This window comes from Xiphophorus hellerii, chromosome 4 (assembly GCF_003331165.1).
Source record: "Xiphophorus hellerii strain 12219 chromosome 4, Xiphophorus_hellerii-4.1, whole genome shotgun sequence".
In the NCBI taxonomy this organism is placed as follows: domain Eukaryota; kingdom Metazoa; phylum Chordata; class Actinopteri; order Cyprinodontiformes; family Poeciliidae; genus Xiphophorus; species Xiphophorus hellerii.
This window is the reverse complement of record NC_045675.1, coordinates 27845475-27858358: the sequence shown is the minus strand read 5'-3', so window position 1 is coordinate 27858358 and position 12884 is coordinate 27845475. Positions and strand designations below refer to the sequence as shown.

Sequence of the window (12884 nt, the reverse complement as noted above, 5' to 3'; positions counted from 1 at the left end):
CATTTAATAATATTTTTTTTAATTAACTGCTATATATCAAGAAAAAGCTACATTTCAGACAGACTAGTAGGTTTATTTTTATCATTAATTTAACTTTGTTGTGACCACGACATCCAAAATCTGTATCATAAGAAATTTTTAGTGATAAATGACGAACAATACAATCAATGCCCACATATACAGAACATCAACCCAAATCCCCCTAAAACTTTATGCCATGTTTTGTGAATCCCCTCCAAACTTTGTTTGACAATCCTCTCAAGGCTAAGTTAATCTCTGTTTATTTTGAACAATTTTCATTAAATTTTTCCTTAACATGTTTGAAAATGGAGCTCTGAATGGAACGAATCATCATCCTTGTGCAGTCAGTCAGTGACGGTCTGCTGAACATCTGACGAGTCAGAAGTTTTGCCGGTGATTTTATAGACCAAAATATGTTCGTATTAAAACGTTTTACTGATATTATGCAGTTAGAAAAAAAACAATCCTGAACTTTTAGTTTTCATTAGCTGTAATCAAATTCACAGAGGTTCTCGAAATATACATGTGCCTTTATGTGAAAGATAAATGAATGAGTTTTACTTTTTGAACTGCGCTGAACATTTTTGATGAAGCAAAAATAAGCAGATAGACGGTTAAGTCACTCACATGTGACCGGGGGTGCACCGATTGACGTTTTCTAGCCAATCACTGATGTTTAAAACCCTGACCTGCCGATTCCGATTTGGGTCAATACTGATTTATTTATTTTTTTTGTCTAAAAGGTCGATGTATAGTGACAAAGTCACTAAGTTGACTTTTGAAACATGAAAATGTTTCAAAACATTTTCATGTTTTGAAAATGGGCAGACACTGGTGGTTTTTGATTTGTGCTACATGGGCAGTTGCCCAGGGCGGCACCAGAACAGGGTGAGGCACCGAAGATCTAGAAAATAAAATATGTCTTATCTGTAAGCTGTCCCCTGAACAAGTTTGCTACTACTTGAATGCATGTGTAGTGGAGTAAGTTTCCCTTAGTTCCCAGTTGAGCACTGGAAGACAACATTACCTGCTTTCTGCTGCTGAAAAAAAAATTTGATAATTGTTTGAATTTTAATTGGTTGGATTGCAGCAGAAGGAGGGGCTTTCCCATGTCACCATTCCTGCAAGAGCAACGACTGCCTGAATATTTATATCTCAAGCTTACAAACTTAGACATAGTGATTAATCGTGATTTTTCACAGTGCAAGAGTGTGATTAATCTGATTACATTTTTTTAATCGATTGACAGCAGTAATTTTTGCACAAATTGTCCATTTGCTTTTTATTTAGAATTGTCATGTGATGGATGTTGAAGTTGCTAGATTGTATTGATGAGTGTGGCTGCAAGGTGACAAAATGTGAGAAAACTTTAAAGGATACAAATTCTTCTGCAAAATGTTGCATTTTGCTAATAATTCTCTAAAATATTGTATATATTAGGCACAAAGATAAGAGTTGAAAAAACTTTGTAGGTGCATTTTATTAAAGGCAGAGGTAAAAGCAGCAACATCGGAGACAAACTGGCTCCACATCTGAACTAGATTATCTGGAAAAAGGTATCTAATCCTCTTTTAGCTGATTATTTTCTTCCCAGAAAGCTGCTGGCGAAGTTCAGGAAACATTAAACGGACGGCGACGCAATCGGAGCCAAACACAAGACCTCTTTCACATGTTGGTGGGGCTTGTGGTTACATTTAACATTTAAAATCACAAGAAGCAATACGGTAAATAGTTTGGCTGGCGTGTGCAGTAAAAGAAGTGCTTATTTGTGACTGCTAGAGGGAACGATAGAGAGTTCACAGCGGTCTGTATTTTATCTGAACGAATTAAATGTGCTAATCCATTTAAAATGGTCGTTGGAGGCATCTTAGCTTGAAAGTCCCATTTGTGTGCTAATGGTTCGACCAGTAAGAACTAATGAGACGCAGCAGAAATAGACGGGGTGCAGGAGTTACAAAAATAGAGAGACCACCACTCTTCCAGTCGATGATCTCACCGTTCCATCCTCCAGCATGAGCTGAAGCGAGGCGTCGTCATTTTTGTAGTCCTTGGTGAGCTCGGCAGACTTCCACACCTCCTCCGCGTCGGGGATCCAAACCCGAGCAGACTGGAAGAAACAAGCAAAAAAAAAAAAAAAAAAAAACAGTTAAGTATGATGAAAAACACATTAGTTAAATACAGACTTCCTGATGTTTCATCCAAACAGGAAATAAGTGAAAGATGAGGGGGGAAGAGTTTTCTTCTGCCAACAGCATGACTTAAGAGTAAACAGAGGGCTCTGTGTGTCCGGAGTCATGAGCACCAGGCTCATAGCGGCCCGTAAAGTGGTGGGAACCGTCAATGGATCGGCTCCTGATGGGCCGAGAATGCAGTTGTGGAAATGTCACACAGACAGATGTTACTATAAAACTGGTTCCGACCTTACAGAGGCGTTACGCAATGCGAGCAGCTGATCACGTCAAGACGTGTGGGAAAACGCCAGCATACGCTTCCTTTCACTCCAGCATTTCTATCCAGCAGTAAGCAATGGGTCGTCCTCATACCTTTTGTTGTTGACTATTGTTCTTTGTTTTAGTGATACGACTTGATGGAGCTTTTTCCACATTACAAAACAAGTAATAAAAGTGTATATGACTAATCTTCACATCGCATCAGATCAATATCGGTATCAACCAATACACAAAGCTGCAATATCAGTATCAGAAGTGAAAAAGTTGCATCAGGACCAAGGTTGTCATAGTTAACATGCATAAAGTTGTTGCTGAACTGGAAAGCTCATTCAGTGACTGACTGCTGCATCCTAAGTGCACAAAGGAGCGTTGTAGGAGATCCTTCCTCCCATCAGCTGTTCAATAAGAGTTTACATCCCTGCTGGCATTTGGACAGTTTTATTCATTTTAAATAAAATTTTTACTGGTATTGCACATCTGTTTTTTTGTCTTTTTGTTTGTGATATATTGTTAATAGACTGCTGTCTTATATATATATATATATATATATATATATATATATATATATACTTTTTGTTTTTTTTACGTGAACCTACATAACTTGTCGTTACATCTGCATTTCCCACTATGAGACATTAAAGAATATTTATCTTCTATTCCATTTACAGTCCCTGTCACCATCAATGCATCTTTACTAAGAGAGGCAATAATAGTCATAAATTTAATTCATGTGGTTACAGTGGTGTAATCTCACACTGAACAAGTTTTAAAAACCCAACCTCTAGAATATTTAGGGTTAAAGTTCAATCTGCTCATCATAATCACTGGCATTTAATACTTTTTTTTTTTATCAACAAGACACTACATAGTCCTATAACACCCTACAATTATTCAGTGTCAATTTGACCACATCTTATTGATCACTATTCTGCTGAAAGACTCAATTTTAGTTCAGTCTGCTACCATGCATGGAAGGGCAACACACCCACAGCATTACAGGTCCTCCACCATACTCAACATTGGGCAGACCTCTATTTGTATAATGTATTTTTATTCTTAAAAAGATATTGTTAAAGAACAAGAGAAGTAGACGTCAATATAGGTCATAAATAAGCCAATGAGTGAATCTTTATTCATATTCATTGATAAATGCAATCAAAATGGGGCCAATTTTGGCGATTCGAGGGGAAAGGTTCAGCTCTGCCTCTTTGTTAGGTACAATATTTGCTTCAACAGGCAGATAGATGGTAAGAGGAAAAAAAGACAGTTACAGTTAAATGAATGGAAGTCAAATTTCAGTGACTGTAACATTTACAACAAGGTCTGATCTCAAATGCTTCTCTCCACTTTGCTGTTTATCCAACATGCTCCTAAATAAAAACAGTTCCCACCACCGAAATATTAAATTACCCTTGATGGATAGAGACGGGGCAGCTGAGGCACATGATGATGAGCGCTTGGAGAATTTCTGCCGCGAGTCTGATAACGATTTCACTGCTTCCTTTGCCCTCGTTGCATAAACTGCTGATGACAATTTCACAGAAGCCAAAGAAAGAGGCCTCATTGTAGAAGAACGCAAACTGGGTTTATTACGTCTGCTGCTCCACGACTGATCATCTGAATCATGACTTCATGGTCACACAAAACCTTGGCCGTTCCCCGTCATACGACCCGGGCTGCTTGCTTCTGATACGGGCAGGAAAACTGGCAGGAAACAGAGGGTGGAATTGGGGTCCTTCACCAGCCAAATACATTTAAATTCATGAAGAGGAAGGTCAGTTTTATCCGCCCAGGAACACCACTGGTGTGCTTGCCATTTGAAAAAGGGAACAGCCTTGAATTTTTACAACCAACATGTAGAAACAGCTGCCTTTAGGCGAAAGAGGCACCAATCAGAAGAAAATCAAAAACAGCCAATTTTCCTGTGTCGTGAAAATGGTTTGTTTTTCATACCGTCTCCCATCACAAGAAAAATCTCCCCACAATTGTGTTTACCTCTATCAAACCTGAAGCAAATATCCATAAATTGGTATCGGCCAGAAAAAGTTTGATCGCCGTATCTTAGGATACTGCAAATACTACCATCAGTTTAAATTTTTTTTAAAAAGGAATGTGGTACTACATTAATTTAACACTTGAAATTTTTTTTAATACCACCTTGAATGACATTTAAGACCGAAAAAACTGCAAATATAAAGGATGGTTGGGGGAACTATCTGCATTACAAGCTAGTTGTAAGGACAGCGGCTCTCTCCAGGGTTAAGCCCCGTCAAGCTTAAACGTTTTTTTGCATCCAGCCTCATATGGGTTGGCAGCAGAAGTCAGACATTGGCCAAAACAAATGTCATCCAGCCAACTGCCGATAAATCTGCTCTTACCCCTGATAGAGGCAAAAAAGCTAGCTAGCTAGCAATGGTAAATTAGCAGCTGGTTACTTGTAGCCTCAACCGCGTCAAGTCACTGAAAGCAATGAAGATGTTTGGTGCGACTCGAACGTTTGCCTGACAGAAAAGTTGCCTGAGAAAAAGAATCTACACTTGAAAGTCCTGCCACAACAGAATTTATGAGCTGTGATTTGAACGTATTTAAGGCCAACATACATTTTCCTCTGAGTTTAGGAAATTTTAAGCCCTTGTCTAAGATAGATAAATTGTAAACTTTTTAAGGATGCACGGACACCCTGAAGTAGAAATGGACCAAGAACGGCAAGTAACATGACAAGCGAGCTTTAAATGAGAGCAACCAATCTGTTGCTCCTAGTGTCGGTAGGAAATCCTGCCAGCATCAGTGTAGGTATCCAAGATTTCCACAATGTAGAAATGCGGACAGAAACGCAGAACTGTGCAAACACAAAGGAATCCATTGTTAAATATAAAATATTTTCAAGTCTGGTAAATGTAATCGAACAAATCCGTGTTTTTCAAGCAGGTCCTCTGTGCAGCCTTTACCATGGTGTTCACAGTGAAAGAGCCGCTGTGTTGGTCTCTGCCTGGGAGCCCATATGACCTGTTCACAGGGGCCTGAGCTCTTTCATGTCGACAGCCACGTGGTTGAGAACGCAGCTATAAAAATACACAATGTTTAAGACATTTCACAGAAACCACTTCCAAGTACTTCTTGGAATTGAATTTACGAGTTGAATTATCAATGAGTCATATCAAAATCGAGAGGAATAACTTTCCTCTTCTCTATTTAAAGATATTCAACACACAAATACACTTTTTGTCATCTGTTTGTTGCAGGTAAAATGTCCATAAATAATACATATAAATAGTATATAAGATTATTATTAATAGTGCTGTGTAATACTTACAATAATCCCAAAAGATTGGAAGACATGACTGACATTATATTTCTTAACACGATGATAAAAACTGAGATAAAACTTGGTAAAACATTGAATTTATCAAAGTTTAAATTAAAAAAGGAAGGAAATAAGATTTTATATGACCCTGAAGTACACAATGTATATATCTACTTCTTTACAGTATTAAGAATAAAACTGGAATATCCCATTTCCAGTTTTCCACAACTCCTGAGCCATGTTTTTTAATATAAGGACTGTAACACAGTCCTATAGAAACCATACAGTAAAATGTAAAAGAAACATGTGCAGCTGATAAAAGAATTACAAAAATATAGAAATATAAGATTATGTCCTTTTTTTGCTGCAAAGCCTATGTCCCAAATCATTCTATATATAAAGAAAAGTTATTCAACTTAAAACCCGTTTATATATTGAAAATTTGAGGGTTTTTTTTTAATGCATTTATGTTTTTTTAATGTTTTTTTATTTAATGCATTGAATTAGAATAATCTGATCTTGGACTTGTTGATTTGTGCATCGCTAATGTATTTGAAATCTTGGATTGATTCAGAGATTTAGGTCTTAGCAGTGGACTTCTATTTGAAGTTATTACGGATTGTGCGACAATTACAAACATACTGGCAGAAAAAATATATATTTTAAGAAGTTTTTGAAATCTAGACAAAGTTTGTTTTAGATGTACTATAGATAGAAAATATCAATTTTAACTACCTTTTAACAAATTAATGAGACATTAAAATGGAAAACTGGATGTGCGACGTTAGCGCTGCTGATATAGATGCTGCTTTTGCCACCATTTTAATTCATTCACCTTTTCTTTGGTCCCTGCAGGACACTGTCCCAGCAACCAGCCTCCTAGCAACGGCGAAAGAAACGGAGAGGAGGAGGATGGAGGCTAAAAATAGAAGCAGGGAGTTTTGAGCAGCATCGCACCTCGCAGAGGCATCTCTGCGCTACATGAACACACTTCCTGATCCCGATAATCACCTTCTGACAGAAAAACACCCGCACACTCTCACTTCACACGTCGCTTCGGTTAACGCCGAAATATGTCAAAAAGTTGCTCACTTCGTTGCTTTTTGTGTGATCCGCAGACAGGCGCTGAGTGGGAGACAAAAGAAAGAGAAAGCGCCACGGTTTAACTGCAGGGGCAGCGAATCATATTTGTACACCAACTAAACCCCTTGGGTTCAAAGGGAAGGAGAGCTGAAGGTTGAGTCTGCACACCCAAACACACACAAGCACGAAAACTAAAAGTTTTTATGTTTCAGGGGCGTCAGCCTGAGCGGCACCACTGCTGCGCATTTAGGGAAACGTGAGGTGGGAAAAACAGAGCGAACGAAAACAAAAACGAGACGAATGAGGGAACAGAAACTCTGACAGACGGCGGGATGAGAGTGAACGAAGCTCAGGCTGGCGTGTCGCTGGCGGCAGACGATAAAGAAGCAAAGACGTCAGAGCATGTGTGACATCAGAAATCACGTGACCGAAAAAGCCTCTCTCCACCTATGCTGCATGCGGCACTTATGAGGAGGGATGAGGAGGGGGATCTGCACAATTTCAGCATGACAATAAGGACAAGAGGCATGAAATCGGTGCGACACAAACTTCCATCTGCGTTTGCGTCACAGATGTTCTGATGGGAAACGAATGGAGCCGGCGCTATTGGATATGATATTCAAAACCAGCTGCGATCCTCTGCTGTCTTTGCCACCGGATTTAACAAAGTTTTGAACGTTTAAGGAGACATAACGCAGCACGCTGTTTGGACTTGTTCTCACAGACGTTTCATGCTGGTGGCAAAGAAACTGTTGGTGGAGTAATCAGGAAATGGTTCAAACACATTTTCTGCCCGGAAACATAACTCCAACACGTTTGTTTACAACTCCGTCAACTTTGCACTGATTGGCCTCTTCTTGGCCGATACTGTTTTCCAGGAGTCTTTGAGGTTTAATCTGCGCGTTCCACCTTTGACCCTTGATTCATTTTTCTTCTCTAAGGACTAAAACGTATTTAAAGATGAAAACAAATGTAGCTTCTGCGACAGAAATACGGTGGAAACTCATCGAGTCGTAGTTCAGTACTTATGGAAAACTCGCCTATTCACAGATTTTTTTATAGAGCATACCTAAAACATTCAAAATACGCTACTCGACTAGCTATTGGCTGTCGTTTGCAAAGCAGCGAGTCCAGAAGCATTATTTGTTTTCCTTGCCACCGATTGGCTAAACTCCAAAGAGTGAAAAACAGGAAGGCGGTGGATGTTGGCCTCTACGGTAGCGCTAAGCTGGTTGCGTATTAATGTACAGTAAGGTAGATTTGGTATTTCAGTGTTTTCAGAGGCCTTCTCAAGTATGTGCTGAATTTAACTAATCGTGGTTGGCTCTCTAAACCTAAAGATTTCTCAAACGGTTTTTTAAAAATTCCTATTGAGAGTTCAGGTTTGATCATTCGAATATTTCAGATGGTGAACTACAGTTTCACAACTTAATTCAACGTTGCTGATATAAAATATTTGGGGTATACTCCAACAGGAAGCTATGACCCAGAAACTAGAATTGACTGATTCTCCAAAAGTCAAAACCAAGAGCTCCAACTGTCAATAAACTCTTCCACCAGCAACAGTGCTTTTTTTATTTTAATGAAAGGACATTTCTCTGTCCTTTCTTTAGGTGATGGTGAGCCTTATTTAGCTTCCATGCCTTCGTTTTGTGTTTGATTCAAGACTACAAGCTTTATCAAAGAACCTGCAGCACATTTTTCTCTTTTTTTTCTGTTACAGTCCTTGGAAAAGAAACAAAAATAATATTATGACTTGAATAAAAATGTAAATCAATGGATCAGCACACAAAGTGAAACAGAAATCTGTTTTGGCCAAGAAAATCCTGATTCCTGCATCTCAAAAATACTACAACCTCTCATAAGTTTGTAGCAGCAACTGTCTTGTAGTTTCTGTCTGCCACTCTCCTAATGCTGTTTTGTAATCAGCTTTTTATTTATAGGACTGTATTATTTTTTTTAAATATATTTATACACAAATGACCATATTGGACAAATTAAAGTTACTTAGAAAGAGTTGGTCTGTGCTGTCAGCGTAGAGTAGAGGTCAAAAGGTCAGTATGAAGCATTTAAAGGTAGCCCTCGGAGATACATGGCTAATCCTGGTTTAGCTGAGATAAAGGACTAGAGAGTGATTAAGCTAATTTAGGGTTTAACACCAGCTAATCGCATAACGGGCAACTGCAGCACAGTTTAACCGCAGAAACAGACGATCAGTCCTTCCTTTACAGCAACATAGGCTTTATTTTTGAGTAGCTTGAACTGAAACGTCTGAAGAATTACAATTAAAGACAAAAGGCAAACAGGTGGATGTGCTTATGAAGAGCTTAATGCCAAATTATCTGTATCCTAATCTACACAAACATACCATCCTCAGTGTTTCTTAAGTTTTATAAATGTCTCTGTAAAATCATTCATTTTTGAAATTCACTTTTCAGTTTATATTATACTTTCACAATGTCAATCTAGGATTATAAAACAGTCTGTAAATTCAGATCCCAGGTGTATACGTTAGCACCATTAGCTACGCTGAACCCAAACGTGTGTGGGCGTGGGCGTGCGTGTGTGTTTCTGTGTGTGTGTGTGTGGCTTCATGTACTGGCAGTGTACTGCTGGGACCAAAAGGGGCGGAGCTTCCCAGAGGAGCGTTAGCAGATCTGCTCAGAGTCAAGAGCAGATTAGAAAGACTTAGCCTGGAGCTTTGACTCTTGATCTGAAGCTCCTCTGGCAGCGCCGTCACCTCACGGTGTAATAACTTCGAGCCAAACACGTCACTTCCACGGCATCGGTACCATCATCATCATTCTTCTAAAATAATCCAAGATACTGCTTGTTAAAGCTATAATAATGCTACGTATAACATCTTTCCGTGCTTATCTGATAGAATACTACCTCTTTCTTCCTCTGACAGTTTGTAATTTAGCCACCTGACTGTAAGCAGCAACATGTAGGGGAGGAACAGTGGTGTTGTAGAGCTTCCAGAGTTTCATCTGGCATCTCCAGTAGAGCGCCACCTAGCCACTTAGGGGGAAGTCGGCCATTGTCCTTTACTTGCAGATTTTCTCTCCATGTTGGAATGACCTAGATCCAAAGGATTTGCTTCGTAACTCTTCCCACGGTGATAAATGGCATTGTTTCTCATCTGTAGGTGGATTTGGTCAGATAGGGGCACAGAGTGTCACTTCTTGAGATCTCTTACCCTACTTCATGTTGTCAGACAGGTTCTATTCAAGTGGTGTCTCGCGTACAAGTCTGGCCTTGGTCGGTCCCGAGTAAAACAGAGCTCAGCTTTCCGTAGATGATGTGATTAATTGCAGTTTATTTATGATTTCACAACAGGGAGTATTATGTTTTCAGCTTGGTTGAGAAAGATTTTCCCTTAAGTTTCTAAAAATCAATGAAAACTGATTTTTGTATCTCCCCCCTCCCACCCCGACACTAAAATATGAAGACCACAAACTCTGAACATGGAAACTGTTTTCAGTTTAAATTCTGTTTATGCGTCGTAAAATTTGCAACATTTCTAGGGAAAATATTTCATGACAATATCCCTCCATTTGTGTAGGAAATGTCAAACTTAAGGGCCATGATGGTCTCTTTAAAAAAATTTAAATAAATAAATAAAACTGACAGGCAAGCATTCAACTTCTATCCAACTCAAATCTGGAACAAACTTGCAGAAAACTGCGAAACAGCTGAAACATTGATTTCCATTAAATCAAGACTAAAAACCTGTTTAGAGTTGCTTTTGAACCATAATAAGTGGAACATTCACCAACATATTTGATAATGTATTGATAATTTTAACGATTGCACTTGACAAAATGTAATGTCTGCTATTGGTTTTCACAACTATTGACTATAAGATGTGTTTGATGTTTTTCTTTTCACGACGTGAAGCACTTTGAACTTCCATGCTGCTGAAATGTGCTATATAAATAAATTTGATTGATCGATTGATTACCAGTTTGACTATAATAGGCTCCTTCATCCAAACCACCACTGAAATCTCACGAGAACAATAAGTTTGGCCATGCTTCATCAAACTAAAGCTCAAAACTGCTCAGAGCCTGAAGCGATGTTGTTCTGACAACTCTGCAGATCGGAATGAGAGGAATTTGGACAAAAGTGGATCAAGTGGAAGAAGATTAAAACCTTAAGACGGGTTACAAAGAGGAGGGCCGGAGGGAGCCGTCCAGACAGAAGCGAAGCTGCATGAACCGTGGTTCGGCCCGGATACTCTCTGCAAAGCCGTCAACAGAGTCCCAGACTGCAAAGGCCTCGTCACATGATGCCCCTCATGTGAGGATCTGCTGTTTTTCTGCTCAGCTGGGCTGACACTGCATGACGCCAGGGTTCAGAGGCTTCGCATTGCGTGGACGGTTATGAAACGAACGGGTCTCGAGACCTGAGTTTCCTAAGGAGGACGCCGAGATCCAGAACCTGCCAGGTCTCTTTCACTGAGAAACTGTGATGCTGCCCGGCCACTAATCACATTAGGTTGGCCTGGCTCGACTCTCAGAGCCGCGCTGTCCGTTTTGATGGACTACAAAAGGCCAGGGGAAAGAGATGGAAGCATAAAGTCAGAGTTTTTGTACAGTTTACCTGCCGCTAAACCTAAGGATGCACAAACGAAACGCAAAAAAGTGATTTCATTTCACCAATTTCACCAATTGATTCAGTTTTCCGAAGCTGAAACCTGGAATCTGGTCCTCCTGACTGGAGTAATTAAAGTGACTCCATGCACTCCATTACAGAGGTGGTACCAAATTCACCACCAGAACAGAACCGTGCCCAAAACACTCGACAAATAGCTACGTGTGAAACCGAACTGCATCCAAAACAAAGCATGAACGTTTGTCTGACTGAAGTCTGAGAATTTTCATAACTCGACACATTAAAAGAAAACAACAACAAAAAAACAAGCCAAAACTTACTTGAACGAACATATACTCCAGCTCCCGGTTCATCTTGTGAGCAGAGCCAACTTCTAACTCATCCTTTGCATCCGGTTAGTTTTCCTTCTGCTCCCGGTCACACGTGTGGAGGGTAAGACAAAAAAAAAAAAAAAAAAAAGTCCAGGCTCTAAGCGATGGAGCGCTGAGCTCTGGAGCAGAAGCGTCCCATTGTGTCTGCAGACACAAGCAGCGGTTCACGGACGTTCCCTACGGTTCCCGCAACACATGACTGGCCGTCCCGTCTGCCTGTCAACAAACATCCCGGCTTCCTTCGTCGATCACATGAGCCGGGAGCCGAATGAGACAACAGCAGCACTCACAGAGATGTGATGAACATGGCTGCAGAATCAAAACGTTACAAAATAAAAAATAGAAGTCCAACGTAAGGCTTAGATGTGTTTTTCTTCTTCTGAAGCTACTTTACGAACCTTTAGTGGAACAAAATTATGATTTTTATCAGTCTTATGATGCTGTTTTAAAGTGCACAGGTACATCTTGAAAAATTACAATATTGTAAAAAGTTCCGTTGTTCTCGTCGCTTATTTCAGAACGTGATGTTGAAATATTAAATTGATTAATTACACGTAAAGTGTGAAATATTTCAAGCTTTATTTTTCATTTTACATAATATTATGTGTACAATATTACACAAGATTAAAAAAAATGTAGTTGTCAAAGCAACCGGGTCATGCTGCATTGATGCAGTAATTCATGCAAAAGCAGCTCTAACTAATCTCATAAAATGTACATGGTCATCTTTTTAAGTGGAAACTTTTCACAGATGTTATGTAATATTCTAAATTTGCTAACAAAGTGAAATTTAGTTTCTCATTAGATGAAGGTAATATTCTCTAAATGAGGAAAAAACATCTGAAGTGTATCCCTGTCTGGATGTCATCTGGGGCTGCATCTGAGATTATTTTACTATTTGATTAATCGATCATTCGAACAATTAATCGGAGTTTTAAAAAATGGCGCATCTGCAGATTTTTCACCTACTACTTAATCCTAATACAATAATATTAGAAGGTACAAAAGAAATAATTCAATTCATTTTTTAAATAAGAA

General features: G+C 39.2%; 1 protein-coding gene across 7 annotated transcripts in view; it reads right to left on the bottom strand.

Moving 5' to 3' along the window:
• myo5aa (myosin VAa) overlaps positions 1–12884 on the bottom strand; it is a 67434-nt gene that overhangs the window by 50159 nt on the left and 4391 nt on the right. For 3 of the 7 annotated variants that reach the window (XM_032559726.1, XM_032559729.1, XM_032559727.1), the window contains exons 1-2: positions 11796–11940; positions 2018–2128 (exon numbers count right to left, since the gene is read on the bottom strand). In XM_032559726.1, the coding sequence (XP_032415617.1) occupies positions 2018–2128; positions 11796–11828 (144 nt within the window). In that variant the 5' untranslated portion in view covers positions 11829–11940. Of the gene's footprint in view, positions 1–2017; positions 2129–11795; positions 11944–12884 lie in introns of those variants that run through there. The other 4 variants (XM_032559730.1, XM_032559731.1, XM_032559732.1 and 1 more) reach the window with 3 other exon arrangements.